This window comes from Equus przewalskii, chromosome 1 (assembly GCF_037783145.1).
Source record: "Equus przewalskii isolate Varuska chromosome 1, EquPr2, whole genome shotgun sequence".
Lineage (NCBI taxonomy): Eukaryota > Metazoa > Chordata > Mammalia > Perissodactyla > Equidae > Equus > Equus przewalskii.
The window spans coordinates 113,010,445-113,029,912 of record NC_091831.1 but is presented as its reverse complement, the minus strand read 5'-3'; the positions used below and the strand labels follow the sequence as shown (position 1 = coordinate 113,029,912).

Sequence of the window (19,468 nt, the reverse complement as noted above, 5' to 3'; positions counted from 1 at the left end):
CATAGTAACTTAGAGGTTTATTTACTTGAATTGAATGAAGAGGCATGGGTTTCTTGATCTGAGATTTTCACCTGATTATTTCACTTGAAGCCTAGATATATTTATTTATGAGAAACTTGGGCTAATTTTGTATGTAAATTGGGAACTATGAAATTACTCATAGTTCTATCTTTAAAAAAGTAAAGTTTTTAATTTAGGATAAGTTTAGATGTACAGAAAAATTGTAAAGATTTTACAGAGAGTTCCCAATACATCACACCCAGTTTCACCCTATTATTTATAGCTTATATTAATATGGTACATTTGTCACAATTAATGAACCAACATATTGATGCATTATTATTAACTAGTGTTCATACTTCTTTTTATAGATTTCATCAGTTTTCTCCTAATGCTCTTTTTCTGTTCCAGGATGCTATCCAGGATAACACATTGGCTATGACGGTTTCACAGACATTCCTCATTCTCAATAGCATTGACAGTTCTGAGGAGCACTGGTTAGGTTTTTGTAGAATGTACTTCAGTTGGGATTTGTCTGGTGTTTTTCTCATGGCTCCACAGGGGTTATGGATTTTCAGGAGGGAGACCGCAGAGGTAAAGCGCCATCTTCATCACATCATATCAAGAGTACATACTATCAACATGACTTATCACTGTTTATGTTGACCTTGGTCACCTGGCTGAAGTGGTGTTTGCCAGGTTTCTTCACTATAAAGTAGCTCTTTCTTCACCCTTCCTATAATATAATTTTTGGAATGCAGTCACTTGACTGCTCAGCCTTGACTTGAGGGGTGGGGAGTTATGCTCTACCTCTTTAGGGGAGAAATAGCTACATAAATTATTTGAAATTCTTCTGCATCGGAGATTTTCCTTTTCTCTCCATTAATTAAGGCAAAATGATATTCTGTTCTTTGACTATACCACATTTAGTTTATCTATTCATCATTTGGGCTATTTCTACTTTTTCGGTACTATAAATAATGATACTATGTACAGTCATGTAAAAATGATTTCAATTTTCTTGGGTATATATCTAAGAATAGAATTACGGGGTCATATGGCAACTTTATATTTAACTTTTGAGGAATTGTCAAACTCTTTTCCATACCAGCTGCACCATTTTACATTCTCACCAACAATTTATGAGTGTCCTAATTTCTCTACGTCCTTGCCAATAGTTATTATTGCCTGTTTTTTTTTTAAATAGCCATCCTAGTGGGTGTGAAATGGTATTTAATTGTGATTTTGATTTGCATTTCCCTAATGGGCTAAATATGTTGAGAATTTTTCATGCACGTCTTGGCCGTTTGTATATCTTCTTTCAAGAAATGCCCTTTGTCTATTTTTAAAATTGGGTTGTCTTTTTATTGTTGATTTATAAGAATTATTTATACATTCTGGATACTAGACCCTTATGCAAATATGATTTACATTTTCTCCCATTCTAGGTATTGTCTTTCACTCTCTTTTTTCTTTCTATTTTTTTTTTTGAGGAAGATTAGCCTGAGCTAACATCTGCTGCCAATCCTCCTCTATTTTGCTTAGGAAGACTGGCCCTGAGCTGACATCCATGCCCATCTTCCTCTACTTTATCTGTGGGACACCTACTGCAGCATGGCGTGCCAAGCAATGTCATGTCTGCACTCAGGATCTGAATTGGTGAACCCCAGGCCGCCGAAGCAGAACATGCGAACTTAATCGCTGCACCACCAGGCCCGCCCTGTCTTTCACTCTCTTAATAGTGTCCTTTAAAGTACAAAAGTTTTTCATTTTGATAATGTCCAGTTTATTTTTTTTATTGTTGTTGCTTGTGCTTTTGGTGTAATATCTAAGAAACTATGAACTAACCCAAGGTCACAAGAATGTACACATACCATCTTCAAAATGTTTTATAATTTAGCCCTTGTATATATGTCTTTCATTCATTTTGAGTTAATTTTTGTATATAGTGTGACATAGAAGTGTAACTTCGTTCTTTTGTATATGGATATCTTGTTGTCTCAACACCATTTGTTGAAAAGACTATTCTTTCCAACTGAATTATTTTGGCACACTTGTCAAAGATCAATTGAGTACAAATGTATGGGTTTGTTTTTGGAATTTCAATTTTATTCCATTGATCTATATGTCTATCTTTATAGCAGCACCATACCACCCTGTCTTGTTTATTGTAGCTTAGTAGTACATTTTGAAATCAGAAGTGTGAGCTCATTAAACTTGTTCTTCGTTCAAGACTGTTGTCGCTATTCTGGATTTCTTGAATTTCCATATAAATTTTAGGATTAGCTTGTCAATTTCTGGAAAAAAAGGACAGCTGAGGCTTTGATAGGGATTGCATTGAATCTGTATATCACTTTAGAGTGTGTTGCCATCTTGACCATGTTAAGTTTTTCAGTTCATGAATACAGGATGCCCATCTATTTCTTTAGGTGTTCTTTCATTCCTTTTAACAATGTTTTCGTGGTTTTCAGTGTGCAGATCTTGCACTTCTTTTGCTAAATTCATTCTTAAGTATTATATTCTTTTTGATACTATTGTAATTGCAATTGCTTTGTAAATTCTATTTTTAGATTTTTCATTTCCAGTGTATAGAAATACAAAGGATTTTTGTATATTGATTTTGTATCCTGCAAGCTTATTTAAGTCCTTTTAAATTTATTGACTTGTTTCCTGGCCAAACATTGGCTTACTGAAAAGGAAAGTAAGCAAATTACCATGAGACTGAGTAAAATGAAACAAATTCTGCAAATTATTCCCAGAAAGATATCAGAATGTTCAGGAAATTTAATCAAATAGAAGATGACATTGAACATTTGGTGAATAAATAACAGGTTGTCAAAACTGTGTAAGAAATTTTCAAAAAGAAACAACATAGAAATGTCTAATAATGAGAAATAACCAATGAAATTATAAACACAATGCTTGAGTTAACAGCATATCAGACCATTGTAAGGATCAATATAACCACAGTGGGTTCACTGGGAAGACTAATAAACAGTGAAATGCACAAATCACTAGGAAAAAGTATATACGTATATACCAAACTGATTCACAAGGAGCCAGACAATTTGAACACTTCTCTAACTTTCAAAGTAATTAAATAAACAAAGAACGACAGGCCCAAATGAATCTACAGACAAGTTTACCAGACATTCACAGACATTAGCCATCTACTTTCTAGGTTTTGAAAATTTAATGGTTTCTTGGCATGTACTAAGTTTATAGAAAACCAATAAAGTTAATTGAATTCTTACGAGTCATACTTGAATAGTGTGGGCAATGCCATGAAAATGAACCTTCATAAATTCTACAGCTATATTTCTATATTGACCTTTACTTAAAAACTTTACTTTATAAATAAGCAAATAAATTTGCTATTTCCTTTTATATATATGAATTTTTACTTAGCATTAGTTGTCTTTAAGAATTTGTAAATGATTACTTGTTGGCTATAATATCAATCATAAGTAAAATATTAGAAGATAAACTATTGTGAAAAATTACATCCTACTATAGCACGAGACAAATATAAGTACATTTAAATAAAAATTTATATCTTTCTATTTAGAAGACAAATCACCTTTAAAAAATATCACAAATTAATTGTGTATATTTCCAAATAATATGCACAGCTCATTAGCAATGAGAGTCTTTGGCAAGTCGACTGTTCATCAATTTTGGGATCGTTCAGTATTATAAGGAATGGCTGAGTTGCTAACACTTTTATCAAAGCTACCTATTCTGTAACATGAGTCCTATGTAATAAAATCTAGGTGAAAAAACCCAGGTGTCCAATACTAAAAGCGTTCTCTGGTTCTACAGTGATTCTGTAATCAATCACATGACTGTTTGACCATTTAGCAAAAGTCAGCAGAGGCTAGACATCCCTTTACACAGCATTCATACCACTTATGGTACTCACAGCTGGAGAAAATCAGCGGGCAAGAGTGTTCATCCATGGGGAAGTTGTGTAGCTGCAGCTGGCACTCTGCATTTATGGTGAGCCTGTGGGAGAGCCAAGCATCACTCTTGAGGTCAGCCAGTAACAACCCAGCAAAATCTCCAGGCAAGGCCAGGGGGTGCCCATGTTACCACAATGTGGTTGGAGGTAGGGGGAATGACCACTGGCATAGCACATGTAACTCACTCTTGGTGGTGGCACCATTCATTCAGTGGCACCATTTGTAGCTCTTGTGTTGTGTTATTTTGTTTTGCTTTTGACTACCATTAGCAGGGAAAATTTAAAGTTAGTAAAATTCCAAACTATGTCTAGAAAAAAAAGCCAAGTTAGAAAGGAGACAAAAATAACTGTTCTTTTATATATCCTTGTTTTCAATCTTTTTGACTGAATTAAATCCTTCCTCCATTTTGAAACTGGTGTATTCGTCTAAATGGGTAAAATGTCAAATCAATCCACTTGGAGGGGGATTTCATATTTGGACAAGTCTCCCATTTTGACCAGGTAGGTGGTGGCTGCATCTTTCCAGAGCAGACGGCCCTGGAGTCAGAGTTTCTATAAAGGATCCCAGGACCGGCCATGTCTCTGCTCTGTTTTGTTGAGGCTCACCTTCACTTCAGAGTCTCATTCACATTTCTTTAAGATTGATGAGGAAACAGCTAGTACAAACTCCAACTCTCTAACTGTAACTTGTCAGCAGAATTCCCTGCTGTGGCTTTTCTGTTGTTCTTTCCAGCCTGCCAAAATTATAATTTTCCTGAAACTTTAAAATTCTCTAATCTTCTGCTTATTTTGATGTTAACCTGTGCCTTTATTTATGCTACGAATACTTGTTCACCATATGAGTTACAGATTTCTCTTTTGTGGCCTCAAATCACCTGCAATTAGAAGCTCATGATACTGGATGAGAGAGGAGGGAGGAGGAGCACTCAGGGGCTGGTGATGGAGTTCACTGAGCCGGGAGGATGCAGGGACATAGGTCAGAGGAACTAGAGAAGTCACCTTCCCCAGAGGCACGCTGAATTTGAGATGCCTTTTAGACTTTGAGGAAGCAATATCACACAGGCAGGTGGCTCCAAGAATCTGGAGTCCAGGAAGGAAGTTCTGGGTTGGAAATAGGCACATGGGATTCCTCAGCATAGATATGCCTTTTAAAGTGGTGGGAATGAATGAGCTAAGCCAGCAGGAAAGTGGAAAGTGAGTAAAGTGATGGGAAAGTCTTGTGGCAGTAGGAGCAGAACAAGGAGAGGCAGCATCAGGAGCAGGGCAGGAGGCACAGAAAGGAGCCGCAGTGCTGCAAACCCAGTGAGAGAGAGTGTGCTGGAACAGGGTAGGTGCATCCAGTCCTCCCAAGAGGTCATGGATGATGGAAAGGCCATTCTTCAAGGGTACTGTCCAGATCCTAATGTGAGACAAGCAGAAAAGCTGGCTGAGGCACAGGGCATTGCTATGGTATGTTGCAGCCTTGTGTTCAAGTACACTCAGACCACTCTAGTAGAGATTTTTGGAGAGATTTTTGAGAGACACCAACCCAGGCTCAAACTCTTGTAACACTAGTTCCTACTGGAGTCTTTGGGCAGGTCGGTTCAATGGTTCACTTCTTTGAAACACAGTTTCTTTTACCTTACTGGACTTCTGTGAGTACTGCCCAGACCCCAGGAGGGCTCATTACACAGTAGCTGCCACTTCCATTAGAGATGCTTCGGAGATGCCCTCTGTGCTCTTTTTCCCCTCGTGGTCTCAAATTTGGCTATAATTACATTTGTTAATTAGTATGCCAAGACATCTTTATTTTCCTAGCTGAGTGGACCTGTAGGCTAAATATATAAAAGATAATTTCCACAGACCACTTCCAGCAGAAATGGACTCTGATTAAAGAATGAGTTTACATTCATTGCAGATTGTTTGTATGTCTTTATTTTTACACACGTGGCATAAGGAAGAACTCTTTCAGGTATCATGCAGTAGCATGTCAAACATGAGAAGCAATAGAACTTAGCAAAGAAAATAGGCTTCCATCCCTATGATGATCTAAGTTAAGGACCCCAGATTAGACCATCAGCGATCAAAGATCTACCAGCATCTTACCTTAAGGTGTAAAGGATTTTCCCATCATTCCAAATTCTGAGGAGCTGATTGGGGGTGGTAATCCAGTGAGCCTCTGCAGTTTTAGAATTGCGGAAGATTGTATCTGGAATCCATATTAATCCCACCATGTTGCTATTCAAAGTAAGTATTTTCATTGTGCTGTTGAATCGAAGACGACTGTCTGTCCAGGTCTGAGCAAAAAATATATCAATTTGGTATTCCTGAAACAGAGCAAAAAGAGAGGCAAAGCAATTTTATTAGTGAGTGTTCTGTATGCATCATTTTCTTTGTCAAAACCTTTGATTTCCTCCATGTGTACATCCTTATCTCTCCACTTCCCTTTCTGTTAGTGCTTAATATAGTACCTGGCTCAACATGGTAAACACTCAACAAATGATAATCAATATTATTAGTCAATAGTGTGATAACATATGTGAAAATGCTCTGTAAACTTTAAATTGCAATAAACACATAAAGTATGATGAGGGGTCAAGAGTTGGCACAATATGATTCAGAGCAGGGATGCAGACTCTGCACTCAAAAGTCTAAGCTTGACAGGTGGCATGACCCATGGCAGCCCCCACTCTCTGATTTGTAAAGTGGGGAAAAGTAGTGCCCACCTCATAAAGGGTCAGAAAGAGGAAAGGAAATGATCAAATGAGAAACTCTTAGTGCCTGACATAGAACAAGTGATCCATAAGTATTAGTTTACATAAGAACTGTTATCTTACTCAAGAGTCTTCTCAAACAACACAACCCAAATAAAAAAGAAAAGTAAGAAAAAAGCAGCAACACAGATCTATAGAACTGAGAGCAACCCAAGCCAAAGGCTGATTCCAATAAGAAGGCTGACAGGGTGCAAAATACAGAGGCAAAGCCCCAGCATTGGAAGCCATTCCAGTGTTCACAGCACAGAGCAAGACTTTCTGTGACCATGAGATATTAGGACAGGACTGATACCACCATTACACCTAAAGAAGTCTCAAGACTGGATCACTTCAGAGGCCCTTCCCCTAATAAAAGTTTAAAAGATTATCATCAGGTCCTTAGTAAGGAGGATCTGAAGGCTGACTATTAGAGATTTTTATATTTTTCATAGTTTCCTTTATGTATTATATTATATTATAAATGTATTACTTTTGCAGAGTGTGAATTCAGTAATTATCAACAAATCCTATATTTATCATTTCCATTGAGTTTCCAGTTAAAGAACCATCCTGGGATTGGTCATTCAACTGACCGGACTCTGCCTTTTATTAATTAATCCATTCATTTATCTTCTTTTTGTTGGACTGTGCCAAGTTCTGCAAACAACTGAAGACCCAGTACTGTGCCACTGTGCCAATATAACTCTCTGCCCCTGTGGAGCTTATATTCTAGTCAGGGAAGACCAGCTTAAACAAAGAACTAAGGTGAAAAAACACAGCATGCCTAATTGTCACATATACGACGTAGAAAAATAAGGTCAGTGTGTTACTTAGGATTCTAGCTAGGAAAAAACAAAAGGGACCCAAGTATTCAACACAGGAAGAATTATTATGTACAGGAAATTTGAGTCTTGCACAAGCATTTGGGCAGTGGGGGGAGCAAATGCCAGAGAGACAGCAGCTGGGGGCAGGTACCATAGGAGCTTCCAGAGCTGTGTGACATCTCAGCATTCAGAATCCCACTTGCTCTGTCTGCCTCAACTGGTCTCTTGGGAGTCATAGCCTCTGCCTCTTTTCCACCTTCCAAAACTTGTGCACATGTCTCCCAGTGACAGAGTCTAAACCTAGAGCACAGAGAGTGTCAGAAGTTTGTGTGCATGTGTGTGTTATTCCCTGTCTTATAACCTAGTGCATACTGACAGATATAAAAATGGGTTTCATTCAGTACTGAAACAAGTGAAATAAATCAGACATAAAAAGACAAATACTATATAACCACACTTGTATGTGGAATCTAGAAACAAACTGAACTCACAGATACAGAGAATAAATTGGTGATTGCCAGAGGCAGGGGGTAAAGGTGGGGAAAACTGGGTGAAGGCGGTCAAAAAGTACAAACTTCCAGCTGTCAGATGTCTAAGTCCCGGGGATTTAATACACAGCATGGTGACTGTAGTTTACACTGCTGTGTTTGAAAGTTGCTAAGAGAGGAGATCTTAAAAGTTCTCATCACAAGAAAAAATACTGGTAACTATGTGAGGTGATGGATGTTAACTAGACTTATTATGGTGATCATTTCACAATATATACATATATCAAATCATCATCATGTTGTACACTTAAGCTAATCTAATGTTATATGTCGATTATATCTCAGTAAAAAATAAAATTTAAAAAAGGAAATCAATCAGTATAATCCAAAAAAAAAGTGTGCTGAAACAAAACTAAAACAGGTAGTGTTGGCTTAGGAGTCAAGAATGTGAGACTGGAGGCTGGGAGCAAGGTGGCTCATGTCACGCATGGGTGAAATGTTTGGCAAAATTGACACTTGTGGAAGACAGAGCATGTCTAATGAGTGAGTGGGTGCCCTCTCTGGGCGGAGGTTTCTGCACTGACTGTGCGGGTAAGTTAACACAAGAAATTATGTCAGAGGATAATTGGCCAGTTTGAAAGCAATTACAAAGAGAAAAGAAAGATAAAGCAAATGCAGGGTTTTTCTGGGGTTGGAGGAGGCAAATGATTCTCATCCCCATCAGTAAATCATAAAATTGAGAAATTCTTTGAGTGTCAAAAGCCTATTGAAACTCAGCTTTGCAGAAATAATCAGACGAAAGGCTAAAAACCTCTAAATGGATTAAGTTGTTACCAGATTTTAATTAATGATTAAAATGTTTAATTGTCCAAACATGGCTCCAGGATAAGAGACTAAGGTATGAGTCTTCCACTGAAGGCTGAGAGGGCCAAGGTACCTGTACTTAATTTAAGAAACAGTGAGTGAGAGGGAAAGCAAGGGATAGGGAGAGGCAGTGGGTTGCAAAAGCAAAGGCACGTGGTGGATCTCAGAGTTGTGCTGACAAAAGATCTGTGAATGTGGCTAGGCACGCATGAAACTGACCTAATAAGTAAGACGCTAGCTAGGTTTTAAGTCAGAATGAAAAGTCTGTGACTATTTAAGACCTAGATAGACTTTTGCATTTCTGTCTATAATGGGCAGGTTGTGGTCTGGAAAAACTGATTGGACTCCAAAGGAGGCTTACTCTCCAATGCCTACTTTCCTGTGGCCAAAACAGTTCATGGGAAAGGAATAAACTCCCAGTCAGTGGAGTCAAGAGCTGAGGAGAAGAGTGCTTGGGAGCCATACCCTATGAACACAATCAGAGCTTAGTCACAGAAGACCCCCTCCTCCCAGGGAACAAAGCCCACTTGGAATCTGCCCAGTGGAGTCTCAGAATTGCTGCTCCAGTGAGCTGACTGTGACTATCTTGCCCTTCTCTATCCTTATATATATATATTGCTTATGTGGGGGTGGGTTAGATATCTTTTCTTTTTAGTTTAGAGGTTGGCGGACCAAAACAGCCATGTACAGACTTGATGTGAAGACTGCACGCATACACTCAACCTTGACCTTGGGGCTGGGGCTGGGTTGACCTTTTCAGCTGCTTCAACTAAAGAAGGGAGGAGTGTATCTTCCCTGATGAGGGAGAGACAGACAAAATATTTGTCAGATCATGGTGGTCATTGGTGCTATTCACCAAATATTGCAACTTCCCTTCCTGTGGGCACATGGCAGAATTGCACCCCTACTCTCACTGGGGAGCTGTGTGTGAACACCTCATTTGTGGTAAAATATGGCCAGAGTGGTGTATGCCATTCCTGGGAGGGTGTTTGAAGAGGCTCTTCACACACCCCCTTCTCAGGCCCTGCTAGACTGTGTAGAGCAGAGCCCCTATTCATTCAGGCTAGGCATGTACTGTGGGTGCAAAATTACCCAGAGCAGTTTGTAAGAGTAGCAATCCCAGCCACTCCCAACTAGTACCACGGAGAAGGCGGTAAGGGAGTGGGATGCAGGGTGAGGGGCTGTGTTCCTCACTGTGAAGTTGACTTACAGCCAAGACCACGGCGAGGAGCAGGAGTGAGCCACACAGAGAGAGAGAGCAGGAGAGCTGTGAGTGGAGAGAGCAGCAAGTTCAAAATCACGACTGCTGAGACAGTAACAAGTCTGCTGTGCAGAACAGACTGGATGAGGCAGGCAGCCCTCTTCCCTCCTTGATGGCAGGATTTGGGCCTAACAATGATGATTTTGGACTGAATTTGTAAAAGGCCAGATTTGCACAGAGAAGACACTCAGTATTTCAAAATAAAACAGTATGTGAGAATTCAGTGTGGCACACACAGATACACGTGTCTGTCACTTCTTTTTTTCCTTTAACATTGATTTATTTGATAAAAGAATGAGGATAGAAGGATGAAAATATTCTCCAGCAGGGCCAAGGGCTACCAGTGTGGAGAAGGATGTCAAATAAAGAATGCTCTCTATAGAGGCCCAAGTGTATTCTGGAAACAACCTAAAATCATCCAAAATTATTTAATCTCAATATTATATCAGGGATATTGAAACTAAGAAAACTTGAACACTTTTGCCAATATTACTCAATGTGTCAAAATTAATTTGAATTCTGGGACCCCAAGCAAGAATTTCCAAGTGGGTCATTTATCGTGTAATAATGGCAAAGCAAAAGTTCTCCTGCGGATGGGGCCCTCCTCTCTGCCGTTTCTCTCCTTAACTTCTCTGCCTTCCATCTTGTTAATGCACAGATCATGTACCTTCACAATAAAACATCTTAAATGCAGATTTGAAATCAGTAGATCCTAGAGGAGTGACTTTAGGTAATGCCATCTATCTTGCTTTACCTAAAGTCGCTCCTACAAGGCACAGATGCTTCTGTACCTACCAGGCACTGGTGATTGAGACAGATAATTTGACTCTTCCTTCCGGGGGTAAACTGAGGCCTAAGAGATTAAGAAACTTTCATCAAGTCACATAGCTGCTAAGTACCAACTGTTCTAAACTATACAGACACAATCTGCTCCCCTGGGTGTGACTGAGAGCCTTGTGGCAGCTGAAATCTGGTTGTTAGATGTAGAAACCACCATGACATGTGACAGAGAGAACCTCCACATCTGCCCTATTTATAAACCATGTGGAGTCATTTACCTTCCTTGGCCTCAGTTTCCTTACTTGTAAAATGGGATAGGTGGGTTAGGTTAAATATAATGACTCTTCCAGCTCCAACATTTTATGTTTCCATATTCCTTTCCTTCACTATTGAATGTAATTTTCTGTTTCACTCATTTCTGTCTTACTTTTGCAATAAAGTTGTGATACAATCACTTCTTCACATGTTCCATCTTCCTCCCCCGGAAGGAACTTTTCTATGTTTGAATTCTGCGTGAAATATTCAGACACCATTGTGAGGCAGCAGCTTGTAGAGTGAGGCATGAATTCCTTCCCCCACCACAACACGATTTCCTGTAAGGAAAGGGAGCATGCTAGGATGTCCTGGGGTGAGGGTGGGGTTTGGGAGGGTGATGCTATTCTTTATTCTGAAGTTTTGCCACAAACTCCAACTCAAGAGGACGCAATGTGAATGGTGTGCCCTGTGCATGGTGTGGACGTTTTATTATGTCTACATTTGACTAAATGTTGGAGAAACACTTCCCACCACAGAGAAATATTTTTATGTCTCTCATAAACTTTCTTTGTAAAGGAATTAATCATCTTTCCTTTCTGCAGAGGGAAAAAATCATTCTTACAATGTCTATCTAAAAATAAATGACATTTTATATAATTCATAGATAGCTGTGGGATTAATGTGTCTGAAATACTAATAAATGTACCAGGTGAAAAATGTGCAGAATCCCTCAATTTAAGCCATCATGCAAGTGGAGACCCTCTGTTCATAACTTGTTTTTATAATTGGAGAACTTAATGATTCCTAAATATGCCAGTAATTACTGCAGCATGTTCAGCATTTTGACAAAACAGAAGAAAAATTGTTTCTTAATGATATCCACCTGAAACTTCTGAAAAATTAGACCCAGCACTTGTCTCCTTTTCTTTACCAAAGAAAAGGGCCAAATGGAAAGATGATTGATTAATAAAGGACAGGGACTTGGAGACGCGGGTTGCTAGAGACACACATTCCCGGGAGGCAGAGGCTCTCTGCTGTCAGCTTCCCAGCACGTTAGCACATTGTCTAGAGCGCAATGGCTAAGTACTTGGTTAAGGGAAGTCACTGGCAGTTTTCTTCATGAAACGGTAATCACAGACCCATGCAGGTAGAAGACTGCTCAATGTCTCATCTAAAAATGTATAATACGTAGTGATGATTAGAATAAAACCATTTTTATTTCTTCCTTATCAAGTATGGGAGCATAAGAGAAATATATCTCTTTTTGGTGCTATTTTCTGAAATTGGTCTTGGGGAACATGGCTGCACAGTCAGCCTCCATTTCTTCCCCAGAGACCCGTGGACCCCTGCCTCCAGACCTGCTGCCTCCAGATTTGCTGTCCTCAGACCTACTGCCTCCAGGGGCCATGCCTGCCCCCTCACAGCACTGGGTTTCCCTGTGGCAGGACCTCCTGCCCTAAACACTCTCCCTGCCTACCAGGCTCCTCCAGCTGTTGAGAACAATTTACCCACTCCACCATTTGAGTCCTACTCAGTGCTGGGCACAGATGCAACCCTCTGCCTCCAGGAGCTTGGGTCCACAGCACGTGGAGAGGGGTGTGATGCCACATCTGGAACTCATACAAGGTGAGGTCAGGCCCTCAGAAGACAGCGAGGCTGGCCTGGGCACTGCAGGGGGCTCTTCACAGGCCAGGGTCTCCATCTAGTCCTCAGATCACCAGGCAGAAGGTGGACAGGAAAAGAGGTGTATCAATCAGGGAGGACTGTATCCAAACTGAGAGGAGCAAGACCACTTTAGGTGCTGTCACCAGCTACCTACCCCAAGTTGCTTAAAGAGTTACTCAGCCTTAAAGAGTTGCTTAGTTGCTTAAAAAAGAAAAGTCCCATCAACAGTTAGTAGTTCCCCAAAGTAGTTGGGAAGGCCTTAAAACAACTTTCTATACCTAGAACTTCATTTTGAAGTTAAGCTTGCTAACAGGAACTAAGGCAGCACAGTGAAACAGAACATTGTCAGATGGCCAAACCAAAGAACCAGCTCAAACCAGAAAGATCCAAGATGGCGATGGGGTGCCAAGTGCAAAAGGAGACATGTGCAGAAGCTGCCGCATGCAAGAAGGGAGATCTGCACATACCCCAAGATAAAGCTTCCTCTATGCATATCCCCTACCCCAAATAAAAGGCACCCACTCTCCTTGTTTGGGGAGCCATAGCTTTGTGAAATTATTCCCTATAGTCTCCATTTTATTTTCTGCATACTGTAAATAAAATTTATGCTTTGTGTGACAGCTACTTCTGGTGTAGTTTAATCACCACACCAAGGAGAGGACTCATTTTGGTCTGTTGACAGTGTGACAAGTTGTAAAGGATTAGTTACAAGGCCTGCCCCTAGGGGCAGTAGAAAAATGGGTGACCCCCAGAAGCAATGGGGTGACACTGTGCTCTCCTGAGCAGGTCCAGGATTTGTCACCTGATGTTAATACAGCCCAGGGCCGTTTTTACAAAAAGAACATAAATATGTAACTACAAATATAAATTTTTGAATGAGAAAAAACACATTATAAACATTCAAAAACTGCAAATACCACAAAAATAACAAAATCCAGAAAAAATAGAACTTCTTTTTATTAATTTGCTAACTGGCCCACCTTCATTACACTCACGTGTTCTACATCTTTTGGCTGCTGGCCTTTTGATCACACATTTCCTTGACACGGATTTTATGACATTATTCTTTTGTAAGAGAGAATAAAAATATATTATTTCCTCTGGTATGGCAAAACAAAATGTTTCATTAAAATATTTTTTAAAGTTTATTTTGCCTCATAACTGATTATTAGAAATAGCATGTGCACATTTGGGAGTCTGATAAATTGGGGAAACCCTCAAGTTTCTTACATATAAAACATGGGGATTCCACATGTGAACTTGGGGCCTAGGTTTCTCTTGCACACCACCCACACTTTGGGAGCCTGGGACCTTGAGAAACAATCACATCAGGATAGAGACCGGGTCCTGCCCATCCAGTGAATTTCATCATATATGGAGATGACGGTGAACCCTATCCATTAACCACAGTCTTAAAACTCCCCCAACCCCACCTCCTCCTAACTGGGTCTGCAATTGCCTGCACCCAATCAGAGGAACTTGTGATGGGAAATCAGAGGAGAAAGACACTCAGTCTTGTTAAAATGCTTTGCACCTGCAAATTTCACACACTGCTATGATCTTCACCAGGTTATGGGAAGGAGCTTCTGTTAGTGAGGCGTCTTGAGGTTTAAGTTTTACAAGCTTAATGGTAAATTTTCCTCTGGTTGGGAGGACCCAGAGACCACCTGGTGTTTGTGGATCTGGACCAGGATTTACTGGTGGGCCCATCCAGGATGAGCAAGAGTGTGGAAGAAACAGAATCACTACTGGAGACGATGCTAAACATCCAGAGAAAAGGAGGGAAATGCCCTGGGATCTCCTTCCACCCTACCCTTCATTTTCCCAAGTACCTAAATTGGCTGAACCCAGGAGGCCAGCTGACCAGGGATCTGGAAAGGCAGGCTGTGAGGTCAGTCCAGTGAAGGGGAATAGTGCAAGGGGAGGATGGAAAATGGATGGAGGGCCAGCAGGATTATGAGAGGTTTGGGAACGGCATGCAGCAGGAAGGAGGCTCCCCTCTTACACTCCTGTGCACATTTTCCTCATCCCCCTGCTCACCTTCCAATATCCCCTCCCTTGAACAGCTGTTTTGTCTCTGGTACCCAGCTTCTCATCTCCTGCTTTCAGATTAAATTATTTAAAGCATTCCACTGGATATTAAATGCTCTAACTACTGTTACTCAAAAACGTATAATGGTCACTCAAAGTCCACAGAATTAAGTTTAAACTCCTTTGCACAATACTCAAGGCTCTTTTCTTTATAATCCAAGTTCACCCACACTGGGCCATGCTGTGGAACAACACCCCTGCACACACCTCCTTCCTCCCTGTCCCACTTGTGCTGTCCCCACACCTGGATGCCCTCTTATCATCTTCCCTCACCTTGTCTTCTCAGTCCCCCCATCTCCCATCTTCCTGAGGCACGGATCCGCAGCTTTAAATATTTGGCTGTAGACGGCCCCTTCTTATAGTGTTACTCATCATTTTATTTTCTTCCTTATGTCAATGTCCTATTTCTTTAATTCGTATATCTCATCACTATCTGCATCTGCAGCATATAGGACTGTCACATGACCCTAAAGTCCCTTTCTGAGGCACTAACACTCTCTTCCCACCACTGAGAAAGCAGTGTTGTTTAAGGGCACTTTATTTCCTTGGCCACTGATTAGTGAAGATCCAGGCCTTAGTTACAAAGCTTCCTGTTAAACTGTGACCATAATTTTACAGCTGTGCTGGGAGCTAATGCCACTCACGAGATGGAAAAGAGTGATTTGCTGTGTGCTTTTAAATGAGAGGTGCCTGGGGAGCTCAGCCCCTAAATGCCTGAGCCCTCTCAGTGAGTGCCCATCCCAACTGCACTGACTTGGTCCCCAAACAGAGAGAGCTCCCTGCCCTCCCTCCTCTCTCCAGAGTGACCTAGAGTAACAAGACACTGCCTGGCCAGTGTCCCCCAAGGGCACCTGGTGAGAGTCTCCTGCCCAGCAGACCAGGACAAATCCAGTCCCTCTGGATGTAGCAAGCTCCTAGGACTCCACTCCTCCTCTGCTCCCAGATGATGTGCTCACTTTAGCCAGCAAACCTGCTCATTCTAATCCTTCCACCTCTGGAGGGTAGGAGGCCACAGCGAACCTTGCTTTTGCTTCTCTCATGCTACTGAAATCTAGACCCTTTATGTGACTACTCCCACATTCAAAGGGAAAAATCTATGTTCCTGGTTCCTTTCCAAGCAGGCAGGAGCCCATCATAGAGGTGTACACAGAGGTTGCTATGGAAAACTCAAGGAGACTCTTATGGGCTGAATTGTGTCACCCCAAAATTTGTGTACTGACGCTCTCAACCCCAGTACATCAGGATGGGACTGTATTTGGAGAAAGGGCCTTTCAAGAAGTAATTAACATAAAATGAGGTCATATATGTGGACCCTAATCTAATCTGACTGGTGTCCTTTTAAGAAGAGGAGATCAGGACACACATATGCACAGAGGGACAACCATGTGAAGACATAGCAAGAAATCAGCCATAGACAAGCCAAGGAGAGAGGCCTCAGAAGGAACCAACCCTGCCAGCACCAAGATCTTGGACTTCCAGCCTCCAGAACTGTGAGAAAGTACGTTTCTGTTGTTTCAGCGACCTGTTCTGTGGTACTTTGCTATGGTAACCCTTGCCAAGTAATGTAGAGACACGGTGGAAACTAAGGAGAACTATAACACTAATTAGAGATTAACTTGTAGACATTAACGAATTAGAGATTAACTTGTAGACACTAATGAATTAGAGATTAACTTGTAGACACTTTGAAGTCTCTGCCCATATGCAATTATATGAAAGAGAGCCATGCTAACATGGCTATTTGTAAGAGGCTATATTTACCTCATATTCTTACTCTATCCATGGCCAGGCATGCTTTTTCATAAATTAGTATACAGATACAATAGCTTTATATATTTGTTAGTTATGTATGTATTTAACATACATTTGTGTTAATTGTATTTTGTATATATAATAAACTTCCAAGTAGTTTTTTAGGATGTTATGAAGATGACTAAATAATATTTCCTAAGGACAAATAGCCCTAATGAAAAGTGTTACTTGTATAATAAATGTATTTTATAAAAATGGTAAATATCACCAAAGTTATTTTAAAATACAAGATTTCACAGGACAAAAGGATTTCTGTGCATAAAAGTAATATTGCTTGTACCTGTCATCAGAAGAGGAAGAGAAAGAATGTTTTTGATGAGAATGCTTGGTATTCAGATTCCAATTTGCCAATAACCCAAGACTAGTAGGAACATTTCTGTGTAACAGATTTTGCTGAAATGTCTCCAAACACACCAATATGTTTGGAAGCAGCTCCTCCTACAGTAGTATTTACTTTTGCATAAAAGGTAAGATATTTCAAAAACTGCAATGAGTCTTCCAGATCTGTAGTTCTGTATTAAGTATGTATATTTTAACCTGCTCAGAAGTGTTCTGACTTGTCTTATTGCTAAAGGTATTGCATATTTAATCTGTGATTCATCTAGACACTGAAAAATAAGCATTTGCCACAATTTTGAAATAGTTCATTAAAATTCTTTTCTATTGTAGGCTGATGTCTACTGTAGCTTATAGGTGTTGCATATAATTTCACCTGTGCTGTAGGTTGCCTGTCACTCTCTTAATTCTCTTTTTGATAAAAGACATTCTCAATTTTAACAAAGTCCAATTTCCCATTCACTTTATAAGTAGTGTTTTTTAAGTCCTATTAAATTCTTTTTATCTCTAATATCATAGCAGTATCCCCATTTATTTATGTTCACAAGTTTTATTGAAATCTGTAATTTACCAGAATTGGTTTTTGTGTGAGGCAGAGGTCAAGTTTTCTTCTCTTCTCATGCGGGCATACAATTATGCCAACACTACTGATTGAGAGGGCTGCCAAACATGTCATAAAATTAATGTCCGTATCTACTGTGGCATTTTTCTAGACTCTCGATCTGTTCCACCGACCTATTAGTGTACCTCTGCACAAATACCACTATCCTAATTATTATAGCTCTCTAATAAATAATGCTCCAGTGGAGCAAGTCCTTCAAACTTGTTCTTTTTATTCCAAAGTATATTGGCCTTTTCTGGTCATGTGCATATTATATACATTTTAGAATCAGCTTGTAAATTTTCACAAAAATAAAAACTAGTGGGGTTTTGATAGGGATGGTATTGACTCTACAGATTAATTTATAGACAATTGCCTTGTTTCCAATATCTTTTGTTAGGATTTGCTTAGGTATTTGACATTTTTGATGTGATTGAAGACAGTCTTTTAAATTTTATTTCTACATTATCAATGAATAACTTTTTTCTGTGCGTGTGCAGTTCCTTGAAATTTAAACACATGTATATTATTTGCGTAACCATCAACATAATCAGGATACAGAAAACTTCTATAACCCTAAAATCTCCTTTCTGCTACCCTTTTGTGGTCACCTCCTCCCCAACCCATAAATCCTAATCAGTTCTCCATCTCTATAATTTTGGTTTTTTGAGAATGAGATATAAATACAGTATCTAACATTTTGAGTCTGGCTTCTATCACTCAGCATAATGCCTTTGAGATTTATCCAACCTGTTACATGTATCAAAGGTTCCTTCTTTTTTTATAAATATTACCCCCTTATAAGGATGTACCACACTTTGGTCATCCATTCACCAATTGAAGGACATTTGGGTGGTATCCAGTTTTTAGAAATTTTTTAAATTTTATTTTTAATTGTTTGTAACTTTTTATTGAGATTATGATAGTTTACAACCTTGTGAAATTTCAGTTGTACATTATTGTTTGTCAATCGTGTTGTAGGTGCACCACTTCATCCTTTGTGCCCACCCCCCACCCCCCTTTCCCCTGGTAACCACTAATCTGTGCTCTTTGTCTACATGTTTAACTTCCACATATGAGTGGAGTTGTACAGAGATTGTCTTTCTCTATCTGGCTTATTTCACTTAACATAATACCTTCAAGGTTCATCCATGTTGTTGTGAATGGGACGATTTTATACTTTTTTATGGCTGAGTAGTATTCCATTGTGTTATATATATATATATATATATATACACCATATCTTCTTTATCCATTCATCTGTTGATCTGTTGATGGGCACTTAGGTTGATTCCACGTCTTGGCTATTGTAAACAATGCAGCAATGAACATAGTGGTGCATGGGACTTTTGGAATTGCTGATTTCAAGTTCTTTGGATAGATACCCAGTAGTGGGATGGCTGGGTCATAAGGTATTTCTATTTTTAATTTTTTGAGAAATCTCCATACTGTTTTCCATAGTGGCTGCACAAGTTTGCATTCCCACCAGCAGTATATGGGGATTCCTTTTTCTCCACAACCTCTCCAACATTTATTACTTTTTGCTTTGGTTATTTTTGCCATTCTAACGGGTGTAAGGTGATATCTTAGTGTAGTTTTGATTTGCATTTCCCTGATGATCAGTGATGATGAACGTCTTTTCATGTGCCTATTGGCCATCCATATATCTTCTTTGGAGAAATGTCTGTTCATGTCCCCTGCCCATTTTTTGATCAGGTTGTTTGATTTTTTGTTGTTGAATTGTGTGAGTTCTTTATACAGTATGGAGATTAACCCTTTGTTGGATATATGACCTGCA

The 19,468-nt window shown here is 39.7% G+C and overlaps 1 protein-coding gene across 1 annotated transcript in view; it reads right to left on the bottom strand.

Moving 5' to 3' along the window:
* The window catches only part of GABRG3 (gamma-aminobutyric acid type A receptor subunit gamma3), a 596,113-nt gene that overhangs the window by 248,043 nt on the left and 328,602 nt on the right, over positions 1 to 19,468 (bottom strand). The window contains exons 4-5 of the mRNA XM_070620833.1: positions 6,047 to 6,267; positions 3,923 to 4,005 (exon numbers count right to left, since the gene is read on the bottom strand). Coding sequence (XP_070476934.1) covers positions 3,923 to 4,005; positions 6,047 to 6,267 — 304 coding nt within the window. The remainder of the gene's footprint in view (positions 1 to 3,922; positions 4,006 to 6,046; positions 6,268 to 19,468) is intronic.